General features: G+C 42.3%; 2 protein-coding genes across 2 annotated transcripts; both read left to right on the top strand.

Annotated features, from left to right (window-relative positions):
* The first annotated feature begins 3,047 nt into the window (after nucleotides 1–3,047).
* LOC135541977 (MICOS complex subunit Mic10-like) lies at nucleotides 3,048–6,750 on the top strand. Its single transcript, XM_064968515.1, has 4 exons — nucleotides 3,048–3,161; nucleotides 6,125–6,172; nucleotides 6,301–6,410; nucleotides 6,532–6,750. The coding sequence occupies exons 1-4, from the start codon at nucleotides 3,101–3,103 to the stop codon at nucleotides 6,538–6,540; spliced, it is 228 nt and encodes a 75-aa protein (XP_064824587.1). The 5' UTR covers nucleotides 3,048–3,100; the 3' UTR covers nucleotides 6,541–6,750.
* A 2,568-nt stretch (nucleotides 6,751–9,318) lies between these two features.
* Nucleotides 9,319–18,976, top strand: LOC135541978 (neuroblastoma suppressor of tumorigenicity 1-like). Its single transcript, XM_064968516.1, has 4 exons — nucleotides 9,319–9,811; nucleotides 13,879–14,059; nucleotides 14,425–14,536; nucleotides 18,152–18,976. The coding sequence occupies exons 2-4, from the start codon at nucleotides 13,887–13,889 to the stop codon at nucleotides 18,425–18,427; spliced, it is 561 nt and encodes a 186-aa protein (XP_064824588.1). The 5' UTR covers nucleotides 9,319–9,811; nucleotides 13,879–13,886; the 3' UTR covers nucleotides 18,428–18,976.
* Nucleotides 18,977–22,296: the final 3,320 nt, after the last annotated feature.

Genomic DNA, 22,296 nt, shown 5'->3' on the forward strand with positions numbered 1-22,296 from the left:
CTTTGCCTTTGCCATTGTTTTGGTTTGTTTGTTTGTCAATTAGGGTGTGCAGTGTGAATGTGTGGTCTGTCGTATGGTAATTTGTTAAAAAGCCAATTTGACAATTGCTCAGTACATTGTTTTCGCCCAGGAAATGTCAGAGTCTGTTGTTAATGATGACGCAGAGGATTGTCCCAAGGTTGCTGTTGACACATATTCCATGGTAGTTATTGGGGTCAAAATTGTCTTCACTTTTGTGGATTGTCTAGAAGGGATTGAATTTGCTGTTGCCTAATTTTTTGGGGGTAGATTTCCACACTACTTTCCTTCCATCTATATAATTTCTTAATATCATTAACTTCCTTTGGCTTTGATGCCGCATGATTGCGCAAAGCTCTGTTCAAGTGGAGTGAGATTTTTCTGTGATCTGATTGACTGTGTATGCTCTAAGAGACTATGGGTTGAGGCCAGTGATAAAGTAGGGCATGTGGGGAGGGAATGAGTTCATTTTCGATGCCTCATCGCGATTGGTTATTTATTCCTGCCATCTTTTGCAACAAAGTAAATGAACACCTACCATAGAGATAGATAGTGGACTCAAATCAAATGTTATTTTTCACATGCGCCGAATACAACAGGTTACCTTACCGTGAAATGCTTACTTACAAGCCTTTAACCAACAATGAAGTTTTAAGAAAATATTTACGAAATCAACTAAAGTAAAAAAATTAAATACAAATAAAATAAGTAACACAATAAAATAACATTAATGAGGCTATATACGGGGTATCGGTACAGAGTCAATGTGCAGGGATACAGGTTAGTCGGGGTCATTTGTACATGTAGATAGGACTCATCTTTGTAGCTGTGCCATTATAGTGTATAGTGTATGTGACAGCATTGACAGCGCCATTGAAGCTATCTCAATTTGAAAGTAGTCAATTTTCTTCTTCATGATTGACTGATCCCTTCTGATGACCTGGTTGGACATGACTCCAACATGATCACTAGGAGGGATCAGCCAATGAAGTCGGATGTCCCACCCAGTTGTCTACATTATGGTGGAAGCCCTCAATAGCGCTCGCCAACTTGTCATCCTAAAAACTCGTAAAATTAATGGTGAAAGAATATGATTTTGGAATAAACGCAGAAAATAAGGTCTGAGGTTAACATGCTTGGCTGATCCCTTCTGATGACCTGGTTGGACATGACTCCAACATGATCACTAGGAGGGATCAGCCAATGAAGTCGGATGTCCCACCCAGTTGTCTACATTATGGTGGAAGCCCTCAATAGCGCTCACCAACTTGTCATCCTAAAACTCGTAAAATTAATGGTGAAAGAATATGATTTTGGAATAAACACAGAAAATAAGGTCTGAGGTTAACATGCTTAGGAAATCTTATAAGTTATGTTCTGAGATATGAGATAATAGCAGTTATGAATTATGAAGCCTTTATATACTTCATGTGCCTTTCAAAAAAATATAATAAATTCTTCCAAATTCACAAAAAGTGATGTTAGCTGATGAAGATGATCTCATAGAACAAAACGTATAAGATCTCCTATGCCTGTGTTAGTTACAGACCTTATTTTGGGCGTTTATCCCCCCAAAATCCAAAAACCCAATTCATTTTCTGCATAGGCTTTGTCCAATGAACCATGGTGGAGTTAGTGCCTACAAAAAGACACCATTACTATTTATCTCTATGGCGTTTCCCATGCTAATTTGGCCTTTTGGCCACTAGAGGCCTTTATCATTGTCTATGGCGCCATCAAAGGGTTTCATCATCACTATCTTTCCTTTGTGGTATCTCAAACTGTTTTGATTACCACCTGAGATAAACTTTTATTAGTTAATTTTACTCCTGGCTGAGAGTTTGTCTGGACAGTGTCTTAACATCATCCTAATACCTAATCTGAGCTGGAAGTTTTTTGTTGTTGTCTTAAAACAGGTTTGAACAAGATTCAAATAGGACCTTTTCTGAGATGCTTTGTGGATATGGGCCAAATTGTTGTAATGCCTCTCACCTCATTGTTTGGTCATAATAAAGCTTCCCTCAACAAAGTACTCTGAGATCTACTTTAGTGCAGGGCTCTCCAACTCTGCTAACCTCCTGTAGGTTTTCGCTCCAACCCTGTGAGAGACATTCGTGCCCAAACACATACAGTGTGATAAATATCAATCATTCGGTAATGTGTCAAGTGTATGTAGACGGGAGTAGTATTATATGCCAGCTGTAAATGCTGCAATTGTGATGGTGAACATGCACTTGAATTTCTGAAGTGTCCTGTCAGGTGAAGGAGAGGGAGGTGGCAAGAATAAGGGCTGTCCAGAATGTCACCTATCCGGAGGTGTTGACGAGTGGAAGAAAGGAGTGAAGATGAAGAAGTAATGGTAGTAGGAGTAGAGTCAAAAGATGATATTAATTGTCAACAGAGGGATCCAGTTGGTTGTCAACTGCACAGTGCAAACGGAATGGAATTCTGAGAAAATAGGCATCATTTTGTGCGGCTGAGAATTTTTTTTTTTATATTTTGGGGATTTTTCTGCAGAGGCATTACAAGGAATCCCGTCGATGAATGCTCCGTCCTCACAGGCACCTGAGTATGTGTAGGGAATGCACAATAATGTTTTGAGCTGCTACCATGTTGTGCTGCTGCCATGCTGTGTTGCTACCATGTTGTTGTCATGTTGTGTTGCTACCATGGTGTGTTGTCATGTGTTGCTGCCATGCTATGTTGTTGTCTTAGGTCTCTTTTTATGTAGTGTTGTCTCTCTCGTCATGATGTGTGTTTTTTCCTATATTTTTATTTTTAATCCCAGCCTCCATCCCCGCAGGAGGCCTTTTGCCTTTTTATAGGCCACCATTGTAAATAAGAATTTGTTCTTTAACTGACTTGCCCACTTACATAAAGGGATGTGACTGAAGGAGTGGGATGGTTGTTATATACCCTGTACAGTAGGTGGCGGCAATACACCAATAGTTGTAATCTGCCATAAACTTTAAAGAAGGAGAAGAAGAAGAAGACGAGGAGGAAGAAGCGTGACGTAAGGATCACATGACCCAAATCTCGCGGTTTTTGAAGAGTTTTCGTCTGACGGGTAGCAGCTTAAGACATGGCCGAGGAACAAGGACGGAAATGGGACCGATGCCTAGCTGATAGCGCTGTAAAGTTAGGTAAATATCTATATTTTGAAAAATGCATCTATTGAGAAATGTATTCTTAACAGCGTACAACCTAAAACACGGCGGTGTAAGCCGGGGACAAGGTACATGATCTTAGCAAGGCCACCTGTCATCACATGGTGTGGGCCGTATAACGTTACCCGGTGAGGTCAATTGCCATTTCAAACCAAAAAGCTCATTAACATAGCTATATTTTTTGGGCTGATTGATTTGTTGTAGAAATTATTTTATAGGCTATTGTGTCGCGGAAGCGGACCCAAACATTTGCGTTTGCAGGACCTCTGTTTTTTATTATTCTGCGTCAAGTCCTTGAAACACTCAGATCTCGTGCCCTTCACGCCCTAATTTAAGCCTTTGTTACAATGTTTCTATAACAGAACTGTTAATGCTATAACTGATACATTGTCATGCAGTAAAATGTTACCAGAATCCCTAACTGTCCCTAATCTCGAACTGCAATGCAGGTCACAGGGAACTAACTAACTGGTGTGTTCATTACACAGATTCTGTTGAAAATCGTTTTGCCTGTTGCAAAACGATTAGGAACAGATACATTTGACTCAAAATGGGAAAGTTTTGCTGCAAAAACGAGAGCTTCTGTTTGACAAATTCAGGTACATCTCTCCCCATTTCGTTCCGTTTGCTCTGTTAGCTTCCGTTTCGTTTTTAAATGGTTTCTCTTGCAAGACGTAATAAATACACCCCCGATAGAGGGTCTTGGATGTGTGTCTGTCATTGCCCCGAGCCACCGTCCGTCCATTCTCATCATGAACTTCACTCCACTGTGCCACTGATGCAAGTGCCAAGCAACATCCATAGACATCTTGGCAACATTCCACATGTCTTATGTTGTGCTGCTGACAGGATACCTATAGCTCATCAATGCATCTGTTAACAATTTCCTCCCACCATTTACCCTGGCTTAGCCTTGTCTCATCCTCTTTCATATCAGAGAGAGATCTTCAGAGAGAGACCTAGGCACAGTATTGGCTATGGACAGACAATGTTGTTGTGTATTGCCTTGATTAAAAAAATCTTAAGAAATACTGAGACTTGCATATGACATTGAGTCCTCTAGTCTCGATAGCTTAATATGATTAAACAAACTATACAGTAATGATGCACCTGAACTGTATGCTCTTTATCAAGCCCATCTAGAGCTTCTTTGATCAAAACATAACCAGTGTTATTGGAATACCCACATTACTATGAGTACATAAATCAAGCTTTAATTATGTTCTATGTAGTTATGTAATTTACATTGACATTTTAGTCATTTAGCAGACACTTATTCAGAGCGACTTACAGTAGTGCTCGGTACATTTTATACTTTTTCATTCTGGTCCCCTGTGGGAATCCAACCCCCAACCCTAACAATGCAAACGCCATGCTCTACCAACTGAGCCACATGGACCCCTGTCATGTCTATCATGTGCTGATATATGATGTGTAATGAGGATTCATAAACCTACAGTTAATGTAAACTGTTACTACACTTTACAGAAAGGTCAGTGCAGACAGTATAGTTGCACTAGCCTGATCCCTGGCCTATGCTGTCTAAATGCTACTTTACTATTACACTTGCTGGTTCGTGTTGGGGATAAAACATTTGAATCATGCATGTGAGGTGTGACGGTAGAGTCCAATATCCATAATAATGTCCAAGAACATGTCACACATTCTGATGTTGAACTGATGATAATAAGGCACCCTTTCCAACCACAATATCTGTGGAAATTAGAGGCCATTTGAGTAGTGCTTTTCCTCAGAGGGATTTTAATTCTCATCCTTTGTAACCAAGGAATTTGGCCGTGGTCTTGGAATGTCAGCTAGCTTTGCAGCAACCAGCCATGAGAACCTCCTAATTTCCAGGTTTTAGATTTTGATCGCACTGTGTGGCTAGAGATTCATAACTGTAAATCTGTTGCAGATCTGGCTTCATATTTGGCCAACTTCACTGCATTTCGGCAACTATCACAGGAAGGGGGAGGAGCGGGAGGAGGAGAGATTAAGAGGGGGAGTGGGGTTAAAGAGACAAGCTGAGTCTGTAAATCATAAATCTTGGACTGGAAAGAGGGGGAGGGGTGAAGAGGAGCATGATTTTATGTTTGTCAGCAGCAATAAAGATGTGGGATGTCGTTTTTTGTGGTCTTGTTTGACATGTGTAAGTTGTGTAATCCTGGCGGAGGGAGCAGTGTCTGAGTGCTCTGGCAACGGCGCATCGTCATGCTGCATAGCTCTCTGAATCCAATTAAGAAGTGGAGGGGCCCAAACTGTTGTTTTTATGTGTTTCTGCGATGGCTGGCCCAGAGCTGGGTGGGGCGAGGCCCATAGCGAGGTGAAGCTAAGAACACAAACACATTCCTCCTCCTCAAGCTCCCCCTCTGGTCCACACTTACTTGGTCTGTCTGTGTGGTGCCTGATCAGTTTGTCTGTCCACCTCCTAGTCATGGAGATCACATCAACCCACCTGGACCCTTAGCTTGACCAGACTGGACCCTCAGTCTCCCTTACATACACATCCCATATCTCTAGAGCACACTGCCTGTCCTCTATCCCCCCATCTCTCCTCCCTCTTTGTGTCTGTCCTTCATCAGCACTTGCTCCTCCTACCCCCAGACATCTCCTCCCTTTTCACTCCATTTCCATTTTTTTCTTTCCAATTAAGTTAATTTTCACATGCATTTCCTCGTCTTCTTCTGCTTTCTCTCTCTAATGAACCATGTTTGGCTGACAGGTGCTGTTAACCAGCTCTGGGGTTAGGGGCCATGTTGCCCCCCCCCCCCCAACTTGTTAGAGAAGTTTTAATTTGGAGCACACCGGGTAATTCCGTACCTGTGTGTATGTGTGCATCACCCCAATACTTAATCATAGGGTGTGCTGCTGAGTTGGTTTTTGTCTGTTCTTCTGTCGAAGTTTATGCATCTCGCTGTCTTTCTCTCTCCTCGCTGTAGCCACCGGCCTTGGTGTGGGGATTGTGTTTTCAGTTCTCTTCTTCAAACGTGAGTATTGCCTCAGACAGCAGGGAACAGTCATAGTAATTAGTGCTTTTTAATAACACTGACCATGGTTTGATCTTTATGGGAGTTATGGTTTGTTTATTAAAATGAATTGTCCATCCCATCTTCAGGACGCTCATGGCCAGTGGTGTTTGGCTTGGGTGTGGGGCTGGGCATGGGCTACTCCAACTGCCAGCAGGACTTCAGGTCACCTTACCTGCTCCATGGCCACATGGTGAAGGTGAGCAAATCACACACGTCATGACCAAGGTCGATGCCATTAAGTTTGAAACACAGTATCCCATCTTTTGTCCTCATCAATAATTGCACATAATACAATTACTGTTCTTTTTGTCTTTCAGGAACAGTAGAAGACTGAGTTGGCTGATGTAGAAGTTGCTGTCTCGTCCTCATTATTTTGGACAGAACTCTGTCTCCCTGCCACCCAATGTAATTACTGTGTGAGTCTCAGGGCAGTCGATATGTATATATTTAATAAAACAGTATTGAAGAATTTGACAGAAATATCCTATGTTACTTTTGTCATCTGTGTCAATAAAGTATTTGAGTGCTCACAAATATCATCTGTATTTTGAAATGACTTTGGCAAGCTTGGTGTGGGAGGGAGAGAGCAGGGGGGAATTTAAGTATTTTGTGTCTTAATGAGTAGGAGAGTTAAACTCCTGCTGTTTTAGAATGGGAGCCAGCTTCAGCACCTGTAGCCCTCAAGGGAAGCAGGGAAAAAAAGATAGCTAAAGAAAATGAAGCCATGGATGATGGAGGGGGGGTGATCATGGATTTTGTATCTATGATGTGCAGCATTACAACTAATTAGCACTATCATTACAATCAGGGTGCAACTTTCATTGGGGGTGGGGGGACATGCTTTACCATTGGAATGTGATACAAAACAAGGAAACAATGTGCTTTAGGACCATACGGACGCCTCCAAGCGGTCGGTAGGCTTTTTTGAGTGTGTCTGGCTGAAAAATAATAATAATTATGTCCCCCCCACACTTCTAAAACCAAAGTTGCACCCCTGGTTAGTAGCTTTTGTGCATTGCTACCATCTAGCAATACCACAAATAGTTTCAGTGGAGAAAATGTAGGACATGTTACCAATGTTGCACTGGCAAGAAGGGCGATATACATTGTTCCAGGTGAAAGTCTTATCTGCAACGCCATGCAGTCTGACCTCATATGGGAGTGTTTGGGAGGCTGGCGATGGCAGAGAACCTGTGTACGTGCATGTGTGTGTTGACAGTGATTGTGTAGGTGGTGCTGCATGGAGAAGGATCATGCTAGCTTGTGTGTCTTTTGTGAGCAATCTTCTATACCTGTGTGTTCATTGTCAGCACTGTGTGTATGTGTCTGTAAGTGTGTTTTGTGAGTGTGTGTTTGTCCAGCCCCCTGGAGCAGCAGAATTTGTGGAATGTTCTAGAATGTCAGTGCTGGACTGAAGCTCAGCTCTTATTACTAACAGGTGAGTACTGCACCGTGCATGTCTGAAAAAACACACACACACACACATTGTTCCACACACACAGAGAGCGAGAAACACGTTCACACTTTCACTTCGAGGCACTTATTCAAACACACATTCATACACGTGTACAAACTCACATGCTCCCTCATGAGCTTAATCTATACACATTACATACAGCACACATCCAGATATGCCCAGGAATACATATGCAATCTCAAACATACTGTATTTATGCCACATAATCAATTTACGTGTATCTCTCCATAATAGATACAATACGTTCTTCAACAGTCGTGTGTGTGTGTGTGTGTATATAAACGTTATTTCACACACACTTACACACACATACATGTAAACACTCACGCATGCATCCTGCAAAGCATTCGTCAAAAAGTAAGGAGTATATGTTGACATTTTTTATTTAACTAGGCAAGTCAGTTAAGAATAAAGTCTTATCTACAATGACGGCCTCTTGCGGGGACAGGGGATTAAAGAAAATAGGACAAAACACACATCACAACGAGAGACAACACTACATAAATAGAGACCTAAGATGCCAACACAGCATGGTAGCAACACCACATGGCAACATAGTAGCAACACAACATGGTACAAACATCTCAAAAAAAGGTTCCTCCATTTCACTCTTCCCCTGCCTATCAAAGTATTGTCTTCAAGTGAAGCGCAGAACACTGGTACGTGTGCTTGTGGATACAATCCAAGCTGCACACCTGTGGAGGGAAGAGGGGGGTAGATTTCTAGGACATAAGTGTACCTGTCTGTGCCTGTCTGCCAGATTCTCCAGAAGACAGTCATAATCACTAATAACCTTGCCACTAATCAGAAAACACAGCTGGTTCAGATATCATACACGTCAGCATCATAATTACAACCATTTTCCATCAGATGTGGTCTGTTCTGCTGCCAGAAGAGGGAGGTCAGAGAGGTGCCAGTCCAGCATGCAGAGTTTATTTGAGGATAACAGAGTACCGTCATGGTAGGATGAGGGACTGCAGTGGCCATCGAGCAAATTTCTGTTAGAAATGATCATTGAGAAGCAACATTCCTCCATTATGCAAAATAACCACTGGTAGTCTGGGACACTGACTGCTGAAGAGGTGCACAGCTCACGAGGCACTAAAGAGCTACAGCGTCTGCTGGTTTTCATTACTTTCTGGCACTTACTTGCTCAATAGATTTATTGGAGGGTCCATTCATGGTTTCCAAAGTGTTCTTCAGTGGCTTATTCAAAGATTGGGACAAAACCTGAACACTGGCCCTGCCTACGGTATATATCCACTTCCACCGAGCCATGTTCCTTCATGTGGTTCTTTATAGCTATTCCACTCACTTAAGAACAGCCACTGTGAACTGACACCAGTGATGCATGTGTCACTATTTGCAACATTTTACTATATGCTTATAAAAATGTTACTTTCAGGAAGTTTAGAAGTCAAATAACAAAAACACTTTTTCGTATGGAAAACAATGAGATCTGATAGGTGCATATGAGTAAAACCATTTTTTCACAGAACATATGGTCATGATATGCCTATGCAGTGTTGTATGACCTGAAAAGGAGAGGGTCTCAATTTGCTGAAACACTGATAAATTCAGACCTGCCCCCCCCCCCTCCCCCCCGCCCGTTCTCGGTCGTCTAAAAACACAGCGGGACTCCTGTCCGGAGGCACAGCCGCGCCTATACCCAAATCCAGCGACTAAAGCAAAGGCGAGAACTTGGAACGTACAGCTTCACGGAAAAGACATAGCCTCCCGTTTTTGGAGAGAAGAGGTGTAAACAGACTCATAAGGGAAGGGATAGAGCACGGAGGGGAGGGACCCAGTATGCTGATGGACTGAGAGACCGATAGGGTTTCTAATGCGCACTGTCTTCTCACTCCTCTCCATATCTGCCCGTCTCTCACTGGCGGAAGATGTAATTGTTTTCTAGGACTAGGAATTATATCAAGGGTGAATCTTTGCCTCAGCTGAAAGCAGTTATATTTTCAATTTCCAATGATCAACTAGAGCGTATCCTCCATCGTCTCTCCGGTCTCCTGCGGGACGGATGGCAAGAGAGGGTTGGGAGAGACGGGTGTTGAAGCTCTAGTGAAGGGTCTCAGCAGAATATTCTTGCATTTTGGTGGTTCCCAACGGTAAGTAAACTTTAAAAAAAAAACAGTCTATCCAGACACAAAGTTCACATTTTTATGCTTTTCTCAGTCTCGTAGAGTTGCCAAAATTGTACAACAAAATGTCACGTTGCAAACAGGGCCGTAGCTACATAGGTCTGAACCTCTGACATTTTTTTGAGTAAAAATAAAATACTAAAATACATAAGGTGCAATTTCGAAACATGGTTGTGCATCGGCAGTTTTCCTCTCGTTTATATGTCACTGACAGTCATTCAATTAGCCCGTGTCAGTTCAACATTTTTAGATTGGTAAATTAGTCTAGTTAGTCTAGCCAGCTATCTAAACTTGTAGTATGCCTAATCACGTGCCCAGAGGCCCTGACCTCCAGGGGGGCCCCATTGATTTTGTTAGTCACTCTCACTTATATCATATTAACATGGCATAAGTCATGGCAAAATGTGTAGAATTGCAGGAAATTGGCTTTAAAACTGCGAAACGTTTCCGCCACCCCTTTGCAAATTGTGTAGAATTGAAGGAAATTAGCTGTAAAACTGCAAAAACAACAAAAAATGGTAAAGCAAATGTACTTGTTTACCTTTTGTTAATAAAATACCTTTTCTGCTAACAGATCCCTCTGTAGGTATGAAATTATAGTTTTTATTCCCTTGCTGAGTTAATAGGTTAATGGGTAGTGGCTAATTGTATAGCTAATAGACTACGTGTTTGTAGATCGACTTAGGTGACCAATATGCTAATTTCTGGGTTAATTTTTGCTTGTTTTTTGCTGTTCTCCAAATATAATTTTAGAGTTTTTAAATTGTGTAGAAATGCAGTAAAATGAGCTTCAACTTTCCTAAAATATATTGGATGAGGAAAGGGGGAACCCTTCACTCCGGACCTCACTAAAACTCAGACCCAGGCTAGAAACCTGGTTGCAAACTGCCTTCATTGAGAGCTGTAATTTGTCCTTCCTTTTGACAAGCACATTGTAATCGTTTCCTGTGGTTCTGTTCTGTGGAGCTGTCTGATGATTATCATTTGCTGGATTTAATTAGCCCATTTGTCAGTTATTTTGCTATACACTGTAGCCAAGTTCTTAGAAGTGTGGTTAAGCATAATACATATCTTATGACCTGATTATAAACTAGGCCCTTAGAGTCAAAACGTTTATTCCTTTAAGTGATTAGACCTATAAAGGCAAATATTTCTATATTAGTGCCAAAAAAGAGCTGGAATGCATGAAATAGCCCACCTGTAGAATTAGCACTTATTAAAATTTTCCACAGCTTCTTGTGCGCGTTGCTTCTTGTCATGCCCTCTCTCCCCAATCGCCTCTCACGCTCTCTGTTTTACAACCACAGGGCATTTGGTCGTTGGACAGCGATATCGAATCCTTCAGGAATGTTATTTGCCTGAAGGCACAGCAAAATGCCCTCAAAGGTGACACATAAAACGACATGGAAAGGTTTGCAGCCAAAATGTTGTGACCAAACAACTTTATAAGAAACAAAATATATATATTTTTTGTAGAAGTTGGTAAGATGACGAAACCGACCTACGTAGCATAGTTTATTAGAGTAAAGAGGTATTAAGCAGACATCTCCCTCTCTCCCACCTCTACCCCTTGGTCTCTCTGTCTTCTACTCTCTGCTGGGCCACTTTGAACGAAGTGGGCTAAAGTGCCTAGTGAAAGTCTACACACTCCTTGCACAGTTGTCATATTTTGCTGCCATAATAAATCTAAAAAAGGATTACAATACATTTTTTCCTACTGATCTACACAATCTGCTACACATTTTAAATTGTCAAAGAAAATGATAGAACTCTTTCTAAATTAATAATATATAAAACAACGAAAATGTCTTGATTGTGTATGTCTTCACACCCGAGTCAATACTTGGTGGAATCACCTTTGGCTGCAATTACAGTGGTAAATCATTTTTAATAAGATTTTACCAGTTCTGTACAACTCTTAAGGCAATATACACTGAGTGTACAAAACATTAGGAACACCTTCCTAATATTGGTTTGCACCCCCTTTCCCCCCCAGAACAGCTTAATTTCATTGGGGAATGGACTCTACAAGGTGTCGAAAGAGTTCCACAGAGATGCTGGCCCCTGTTGACTCCAATGCTTCCCGCAGTTGTGTCAAGTTGGCTGGATGTCCTTTGGGTGGTGGACCATTCTTGATACACATGGGAAACTGTTGAGTGTGAAAAACCCAGCAGCGTTATAGAGGTTTAAAAATATTTCTTTAACCTGTCTTCTCCCCTTCATCTATGCTGATTTGAAGAGGATTTAACAAGTGACATAAATAAGGGATCATAGCTTTCACCTCGATTCACCTGGATAGTCTATGTCATGGAAAGAGCAGGTGTTTTGTCAGTATTGTTTGTACACAGTACAAATCCAATGGTGGAAAAAGTACTCAATTGTCATACTGGAGTATAAGTAAAGATACCTTTTAAAGAACATTACTTCAGTAAATGTGAAAGTTATTCAGTAACATTTTGCTGTCCTGCCTGAGCATTCGAAATGGATCAAGTACTTTTGAGTGGCAGGCAAAGTCTATGGGTGTAAAACGTACATATTTTCTTTAGGAATGTAGTGGAGTAAAAGTTGTCAAAAATATAAATAGTAAAGTACCAATACCCCCAAAAAAGACTTGTGTAGTACTTCAAAGTACTTTTACTTAGTTACTTTACACCAGTACATATATCCATTGTTTTTGTCAAATTTGTTCAATATCAGTACATTTGGTTGGGATTCGTGGACAGCAATATTGATTTTCAAGCAGATTTAAGTCAGGACTGAGACTGGACCCCTCGTGAACACTCAACTCCTCTTGGAAAGCCATTGTTCTATACATTTTCTTTGAATTTCTTTGACTGTAGATCAGTAGGAAGTAAATCTAATGTCCCTTTTTATATTACATTTTAAGCCAGCCAAATGTGACAACTGTGCAAGGGGTGTGTAGACTTTCACCAGGCAATCCTTCACTATTGTTCTTCTTCACAGGCAATGCCAGAGCCAATTCGGCCATGTGAGCATAGTGCAGATGATTACCGTGTTTAAATGGATGAGTGAAGAAGAGGATACAGAACAGAATGCTGCAAAACTGCAACAGGATTTATTAATTAAAGCTATGCATATACAGTGGGGCAAAAAAGTAGTTAGGCAGCCAAGAATGCTGAGTTGCATCCAAAGAACACCATACCTACTGTGAAGCATGGGGGTGGAAACATCATGCTTTGGGGCTGTTTTTCTGCAAAGGGACCAGGACGACTGATCCGTGTAAAGGAAAGTATGAATGGGGCCATGTATCATGAGATTTTGAGTGAAAACCTCCTTCCATCAGCAAGGGCATTAAAGATGAAACGTGGCTGGGTCTTTCAGCATGACAATGATCCCAAACACACCGCCCGGCCAACGAAGGAGTGGCTTCGTAAGAAGCATTTCAAGGTCCTGGAGTGGCCTAGCCAGTCTCCAGATCTCAACCCCATAGAAAATCGTTGGAGGGAGTTGAAAGTCCGTGTTGCCCAGCAACAGCCCCAAAACATCACTGCTCTAGAGGAGATCTGCATGGAGGAATGGGCCAAAATACCAGCAACAGTGTGTGAAAACCTTGTGAAGACTTACAGAAAACGTTTGACCTCTGTCATTGCCAACAAAGGATATATAACAAAGTATTGAGATAAACTTTTGTTATTGACCAAATACTTATTTTCCATCATAATTTGCAAATAAATTCATAAAAAATCGTACAATGTGATTTTCTTGATTTTTTTTCCCCCTCATTTTGTCTGTCATAGTTTAAGTGTACCTATGATGAAAATTACAGGCCTCTCTCATCTTTTTAAGTGGGAGAACTTGCACAATTGGTGGCTGACTAAATACTTTTTTTGCCCCACTGTACCAAGAAGTGTCCCCCCCCCCAAATCATGGCACATATTTTATAATTTGTTTTCTTGTGCAAAAACAGCCTGCTATTTCAATTATTTTTGAAGACCTAACAACAGGCATATGTAACTGAACTAACAGAAATAATTTCAGGTGGTTATAACAATAAATGTTTTATGCTCCTTAAGGTGCAATCATGTGGCAAAGAATTGTGATTTGCTGTGCTCTGCTTGAGCTCTGTTCGGCGGCACCGCCCGCTCACATCAACCGTCTGGCGCTGTTCCCTGACAAGAGTGCTTGGTGCGAGGCCAAGAACATCACACAGATAGTCGGGCACACTGGCTGCCAGCCTCGCTCTATCCAAAACAGGTCAGTATGACACACACACACACACACACACACACACACACACACACACACACACACACACACACACACACCCACCCACCCACCCACCCATCCACCCATCCATCCATCCATCCATCCATCCATCCATCCATCCATCCATCAAGAGTGTGACTGACTCACTTTAATAATGAAAACCAGGAATGAAGTTTTACTTTGAATGGCCAAATTACCCAAATAGCACTATGATTTGAATGTACATGGGTCACCTCCAAACAGAATCAAAGCAGCCATAAAATATACACATACTGTATATAAGCTGAATGGTGACATCTTTCCTCCCTCATCCCCCCATCTCTCTTTCCTCCCTCTCTCTCCTATCATTTCAGGGCGTGTCTGGGGCAGTGCTTCAGCTACAGCGTCCCAAACACCTTCCCTCAGTCCACCGAGTCCCTGGTGCACTGTGATTCCTGCATGCCTGCACAGACACAGTGGGAAGTGGTAGGTTCACGCACACACAAACCCCAGATAATGTAACACAACTCTTTCAATATAAACACATGACCACAACTAGGGCTGTGGTGGTCACGTAATTTCCTCAGCCGGTGATTGTCAAACAAATAACTGTCGTGATTGACCATTAACATAAACACATCTCTTGGCTTCCACACACCTACAAGCCACTGATGTAGTAGACCTTTGTAACATCTGTATTTTAAAAAGTCAATGTTATATAAAAAATCCATGTTATATAGCCTACATCATCACAATAAATCTGTTATTTATTTTAGACATCATCTAAAGAAAAATGTAGTCTATTTCAGAAGAACAGAATAGCATACTATGAGCTGTCCTTATGTTAGGTCCTGATCTGGCTATGACATATGGCTGTGGGCTACACTAGTTCATTTAGCAGACAAGATTAGCTTAGAATTTCATGGCATTATTTTAATGTATGAACAATACAATTGAATAAAATAGAAAGGATATTTTCTCCAAAGGATTTGAGGGAGTTCGCAAATGCAGCTATTCTGTGTTGAGCGTTAATAAAGAAACAGGCACTCCTATATGCTTAATTTAGAGTTATTTATGTAACGAGTTGTTCTACAGACTTTGGGCTATATTTTTTTATATACATTGTAAGGCTGCATGATGCAACTCTAGTGATGATTTGAAAAAAGTTGTTTGAAAGGCATGAGCTCTGCTTTGTTTTTGAAGGCTGTACACACTTTGTCAGTCTCTCATTCACAATTTGAGAAGCACTTGATAACGCCTCAAATTTCCCGGCAGAATCCCCTTAGTATGGCCGTAATGCATCCTAAAGAAATCCAGGCAGCCCATCTCCCTAAATGCTGACCACTCCGAAGCACCTCTCATCTCACTCACACCGCTCTCCATCACATGATCGGGTCTTTCTCACAGGCTACAAGTGAAGACAGACAAATTGGGGACGCAACTGCGCACGTCTGTATCCAATTCCGAGGTGCATGTTGAAGATATTGGAACAACTGTCCACATTTACTTTCATCAGCCAACAATATGAGTAGTCCTAATGAACAGCAAAACCACTAGCCTATGTCAATCTACTATCCCCCATTGTACAAAAGTTGACCTATTTGCCTGCAGCATACCACCCTGCATACCACTGCTGGCTTGCTTCTGAAGCTAAGGAGGGTTGGACCTGGTCAGTCTCTGGATGGGAGACCAGATGCTGCTGGAAGTGGTGTTGGAGGGCCAGTATGAGGCACTCTTTCCTCTGGTCTAAAAAAAATATCCCAATGCCCCAGGGCAGTGCCCTGTGTAGGGTGTGTCGTCTTTCGGATGGGACGTTAAAAGGGTGTCCTGACTTTCTGAGGGCATTAAAGATCCCATGGCACTTATCGTAAGAGTAGGGGTGTTAACCCCGGTGTCCTGGCTAAATTCCCAATCTGGCCCTCAAACCATCACGGTCACCTAATAATCCTTATTGCTTCTTGACACACTGCCCGCTTAACCCAGAAGCCAGCCGCACCATTGTGTCGGCGGAAACACAGTACAACTGGCGATGCTTTTGCGTGCATGCACCCGGCCGCCACAAGGAGTCGCTAGAGTGTGATGGGACAAGGACATTCCAGCCTGCCAAACCCTCACCAAACCCGAACGACGAGGGGTCAATTGTGCGTCGGCTCCTGGGTTTCCCGGTCACAGCCGGTTGTGACACAGCCCGGGATTGAACCCGGATCTGTAGTGACGCCTCAAGCACTCGCTGCGTCCCTTGGGAGGCCCCATAAAGGTGCATTTTATGGTGAAAATGATATTTCCCAAACTTGAAACTCACGCGCTGCATGCCAGTTAGGCTCTACACCTGTCGTAAAGCGGACTCATGTTCTTAATTTTAAGATGTTATTTGGCCACTGTAGTTGTGATACAAACCTTATCAAAACATATATGCCTATGTGCTAGGTTTGTGACTATGATTAGAAAAAAGTCACCAAAAAAAGGCATTGTTTCTTATGCTGAGCATCATTCACAAGTAATAATATATAATTCACAAGTGATAGGCTAATATTGTTACCCATCAGACTATTCTTGATTTAATCTTGTCTTTACATATGCTAAATAATATATGTCTGAAATTAATTTTGATTTAGAATGGAAACAGGGGCAGGGGAAAAAATACATGTTGTCTATGCACTTAAATGAATTGAGGACGCTTTTCCTGTGGTCCATTTTCATGCCAGCCAGGTAGTCTGTACTCCTGTGGTAAAGTAAAGCAATGTGCTTAATATTAGGAAAGTTGAGAAATAAATATAGTAGGCCTAGCCTATAGAAGGCTGTTGGGATCCTCCTCTTTTTAATGGAGGCCATCACTCTGTTTTCTCACGCTATTTCATAGAAATGTAGAAATGTTGCGCAACATGAGCTCATGTGCTCTCATGAAGTGTTTGATTGGATTTTCGATTATATTTGAAATTATGTCAGAGTGATTAGAGGGACAATAGAGTGCTGAGTACCAGGCAGTTAGCAAGCTTGGTAGGCTACTAATGACCGTCAGCAGCATCAGAGCTTGGAGAAGCCTAATTACCGTGACTAAACAGTCACGTGGAATTTGACTGTCGTCATGACTAGTGTCCGCCGGTCTGGTGGTAATACTGTCACCGCAACAGACCTAACCACAACCCCAGTAGCCTACAGAAACACACAAACACATTAACACAAACACAATTGATCCTGCATTTAATTAATCTGAGGTTTCCCTTGTCCTCTGTCTTTAATGGGCCTGTCTGTCAAGTAGCCAGGGATTCCAGAGCCCTGGAACAACAAATTCCCTGTGTTAAGGTGTGTGTAGTTTGGAGAGCAGCCAGACAGGTAGGATAAGAGTGGGCCTGGGACCACAGGGGATGTGACTTCATGCCTCAATACTGTATACAATATTGAAAAATAAATGGAAGCAGGCTCATGTGCCTTATCAACCCTATTGTTGATACATTAATTATTACTATGATTCTGACTCTTTTGAGCCACACATCCTGCTGTCTAAGGTCTCTCTTTGATAATGGAATGCACTTTTTCTGGATTGTTATATATTGGCTAAAAGCAGTTATGTTCCTCTGAGCATAAAAGCTTCTTAAGACTAATTTATTTTCATGGTCTCCATCCATAATGGTGCATTGTCAAATTATTTCAGATCCCACCTATTGTTGGTTTGGCAGCTGTGACAAGCATGAATTCCTAAAAGCACAACATGACTCAGGGATACATTGTTTGAAGATGGATACTGAGGCTTTGTCAGACTGTAGGAGTGTCCAGCAGTGCTTGTCCATTTTTTTAACCAGGCAAGTCAGTTAAGAACAAATTCTTATTTACAATGATGGCCTAGGAACAGTGGGTTAACTGCCTGTTCAGGGGCAGAACAACATATTTTTACTTTGTCAGCTCAGGGATTCGATCTTGCAACCTTTCAGTTACTGGCCCAGTGCTCTAACCACTAGGCTACCTGCCTTTTCCTGAGAGTGTGTGTGTGTGTGTGTAATACATTGTACGTTGTGTATGTGTGTAAGACATTGTACGCTGTGTGTGTAATGCATTGTACGTTGTGTGTGTGTGTAATGCATTGTACGTTGTGTGTGTGTGTAGGTGACTCTAGAATGCCCGGGCATTGAGAACACTCCTCGTGTGGATAAACTGGTGGAGAGGATCCTCCACTGCAGCTGCCAGTCCTGCAGTAAGGAGGGAGCCCAGGAGGGGGCAGTGATGCAGCTCTACCTATCAGAGAGCGCCCAGGACCCTCCTTCCTTAGCAGAGGGCCACCACGGCGGCTCACCCCCTCACTCCCACACAGACACACACTCACAGCATGCTCACAAACACACAGAGCCACACCAGCACACACACACATCTGATGGAGGGTAGGTCGCTCGATCGCCGCTGACACTCCTCTCTCGCAGTTCCCGATTCTTCTCCCAAATCACTCCACAAGTTGTTTCTTATACACAGTTACAGTATGATGCATTTTCCCTTCTTTTCGATTCAGCCACTGTTTCTTCATTCAACACCTTTAAAGCACATTGAAAATAACACCTCACTTAACATGACAATGAAAACTGCTTATAAAAGCACGCACACAGAAGCTCACTCATGCTGTACTCTTCACAAGACAACCATAGTATAAATTAGCGCATTTAAACTCACCAGTTTATACATTGTTTGTCATCTAACGAATATCACAATCCTACACACACTCAGGCATGCACACTGACACAGCTATAGACCTTTGAAGCTGTAGACTTATTTCTGTTCATCTGGCGTGAATTTGTTTTTTTTAATCATAGAGCCACAGTACAAACTGTACAGTTTCTTGACTTAATGTCTCTCACTAATTTGCATTAGTATCTGACCTAAAGTTATATGTTCCAATTTGTGCTTCTCATATGAGAATAAAGCTCTTTTTGTTCAATCTTATCAATGAAGCTCTGTCTGTGGTGATTTATTTAAGGCTTTTGTCTATTATTGTCATCATGTGGTGGGAACATGATCTTGGACTAGTCAGCTGCCTATGTTCATATATAATAGATTTGATTATGCTTCTCTCTGCTGGTTTAAAGAGGTACTGCAGAGGGCAACTTGATAAAGATGCAGCAGCATGCGCTGTGTTTTATTTAACTAGGCAAGTCAGTTAAGAACAAATTCTTATTTACAATGACGGGCTACCCCGGCCAAACCCTAACAATGCTGGGTTTTTGCGCCGCCCTACAGGACTCTTGATCACGGCCGGTTGTGATACAGCCTGTAGTGACGCCTCTAGCACTGAAATACAGTAGCTTAGACCAATCGGGAGCTGTACTGTTGTGTATATCATTTCAAACTAAAAAGTTGAATGATCACAAGAAAGAAATGCAGCATTTGGATACAGAACACCATTATCCCAGAAACCTTAGACCCACTCCAATTTGAATACCTCCCCAACAGATCCACAGATGATTTTTTTATTTTTTTTATTACTAGGCAAGTCAGTTAAGAACAAATTCTTATTTTCAATGACGGCCTCCCTATAGGCTGTGGGTTAACTGCCTGTTCAGGGGCAGAACGACAGATTTTGTCAGCTCGGGGATTTGAACTTGCAACCTTTCGGTTACTAGTCCAATGCTCTAACCACTAGGCTACACTGCCGCGTGGAGTGTCTATTGCACTCCACACTGCCCTTTCCCACCTGGACAAAAGGAACACCTAAGTGAGAATGCTATTCATTGACTACAGCTCAGTGTTCAGCACCATAGTGCCCTCAAAGCTCATCAATAAGCTAAGGATCCTGGGGACTAAACACCTTCCTTTGCAACTGGATCCTGGACTTCTTGACAGGCCGCCCCCAGGTGGTAAGGGTAGGTAACAACACATGCTCCACGCTGATCCTCAACACAGGGGCCCACCAGGGGTGCGTGCTCAGCCTCTTCCTGTACTCCCTGTCCACTCATGACTGCACGGCCAGGCACGACTCCCAACACCATCATTAGATTCGCCGATGACACAGTGGTAGGCCTGATCACCGACAACAACGTGACAGCCTATAGGGAGGAGGTCAGAGACCTGGCCATGTGGTGCAGGACAACAATCTCTCCCTCAATGTGATCAAGACAAAGGAGATGATTGTGGACTACAGGAAAAAGAGGACCGAGCATGCCCACATTCTCATACACGGGGTTGCAGTGGAGCAGGTTGAGAGCTTCAAGTTCCTTGGTGTCCACATCACCAACAAACTAACATGGTCCAAGCACACCGAGACAGTCGAAGACACGACAAAACCTATTCCCCCTCAGGAGACTGAAAAGATTTGGCATGGGTCCTCAGATCCTCAAAAGGTTTTACAGCTGCACCATCGAGAGCATCTTGACTTGTTGTGTCACTGCCTGGTATGGCAACTGCTCGGCCTCTGACCGCGAGGGTAGTGCAAATGGCCCAGTACATCACTGGGGCCAAGCTTCCTGCCATCCAGGACCGCTATACAAGGCAGTGTCAGAGGAAGGCCCGAAAAATTGTCAAAGACTCCAGCCACCCTAGTCATAGACTGTTCTCTCTGCTACCGCACGGCAAGCGGTACCGGAGCACCTAGTCTAGGTCCAAGAGGCTTCTAAACAGCTTCTACCCCCAAGCCATAGGACTCCTGAACATCTAGTAAAATGGCTACCCAGACTATTTGCATTGGCCCCTCCATTCTCCACACCACTGCCACTCTGTTGTCATCTATGCATAGTCACTTTAACAACTCTACCTACATGTACATACTACCTTAACTAACCGGTACCCCCGCATATTGACTCTGTACCGGAAGCCCCCTGTATATATTGTTATTTTTTACTGCTGCTCTTTAATTACTTGTTACTTTTGATCTCTTATTCTTATCCGTATTTTTGGAAACTGCTCTGTTGGTTAGGGGCTTGTTTCACTGTAAGGTCTACTACACCTGTCGTATTCGGCGCATGTGACTGATAAAATTAGATTTGATTAAAATTGGATTTGATTTGATTTGAGAAGTGTTCGGATTTGAAAACAAGTTACAGAATTTTACATCTCTTTACATTGGTTACCTTTCAATCCCCCAGTCCTAATCTCACCTATTTAAATGTACTAACACCATAGTGTTTCAGATTTTCACTCAAGTGCAGAGGTTAAGGCTGTGCGTGTTATAATCCTAACTGTGGACTATAGATTTGAGGGTTTTGGCCATGTTTGCATCGTCACTACTCTCTGCCTACAGCAGTCACAATGGACATGTTGTTCTCTAATAGAAACCCTTGGCAAGTAAGTAACATACAGATCAAACACACAGAGAGGACTTTCCCCCCATTTTAATTCATGTACATCATCAATGATCTGTTTTTGCATTTTCAAATGTAAAGTATTGTAATGTAAATTAATGTAAATTCCCACTCCTTTTTCTCCACCAGCTAAGTGCTTTATTATCTGAGTTTGAGATCATATGGACAATGTTTCTGTTTCTACCTTTATGAAGGTTAACTCTCATCTGATAATTCCATCACTGAGTGATTTTGATCTATAAAGCCACTAAAATATAAATCTTCCCAATGAGATGTCATGGCAACCCAGAGTGGCGTGTTGTCGATAGATGGAGTTGGTTAGAGTGACTAAAAGCCTGAGGAAGAAGGAGTTCAGAGAGAGAGAGCGAGTACAGCTTGAGCTCGTCCATTAGTGCAGCTCTCTGGTCTGTCTGTTGGTAGAGCTCAATAGAGTTTAATATACAGATAGTGAAGGGGATCAGTGGGGTGTCTGAGGTCAGGGACAGACAGAGGTTACATTGACCAGAGAGATCTATTCCTGGCTGATATTAAGTTACAGTAACTTATGGCTGCTTTGCATTACAAGAAAAAGGAATGATTAAACACTGGTGACTGTGTGTCTTGACTTGAAACTGTTCAAACCATTCAATTGACAAATAAGCATGATTTGGTAACGAACAAAAAAGACCAACCATGTTTGAAACCATAACCAAACAGACCAGCAGATGTCAGTATGACTGCTTTCAGAAGTTGTCCTGAGTATCAGTGGGAGAGGACTACACAGGGTGGGTTTTCCAGTAAAAACTCCTGCACCAGAGAGAGAGAGAGAAAGAGAGAGAGAGAATACTTCAGGGAGAGTTTTCTATTCATCATTTGTCAACCATGTCATACCATCAGTTTAACCTAGTCCCCAGCTGGGCCCGGCCCAGTCCTACAGACAGCAAGGCAAGTGGAGAGAATGTGGAGAGAGTGACAGTGTGTGTGTGTGTT

This window comes from Oncorhynchus masou, chromosome 6 (assembly GCF_036934945.1).
Source record: "Oncorhynchus masou masou isolate Uvic2021 chromosome 6, UVic_Omas_1.1, whole genome shotgun sequence".
In the NCBI taxonomy this organism is placed as follows: domain Eukaryota; kingdom Metazoa; phylum Chordata; class Actinopteri; order Salmoniformes; family Salmonidae; genus Oncorhynchus; species Oncorhynchus masou.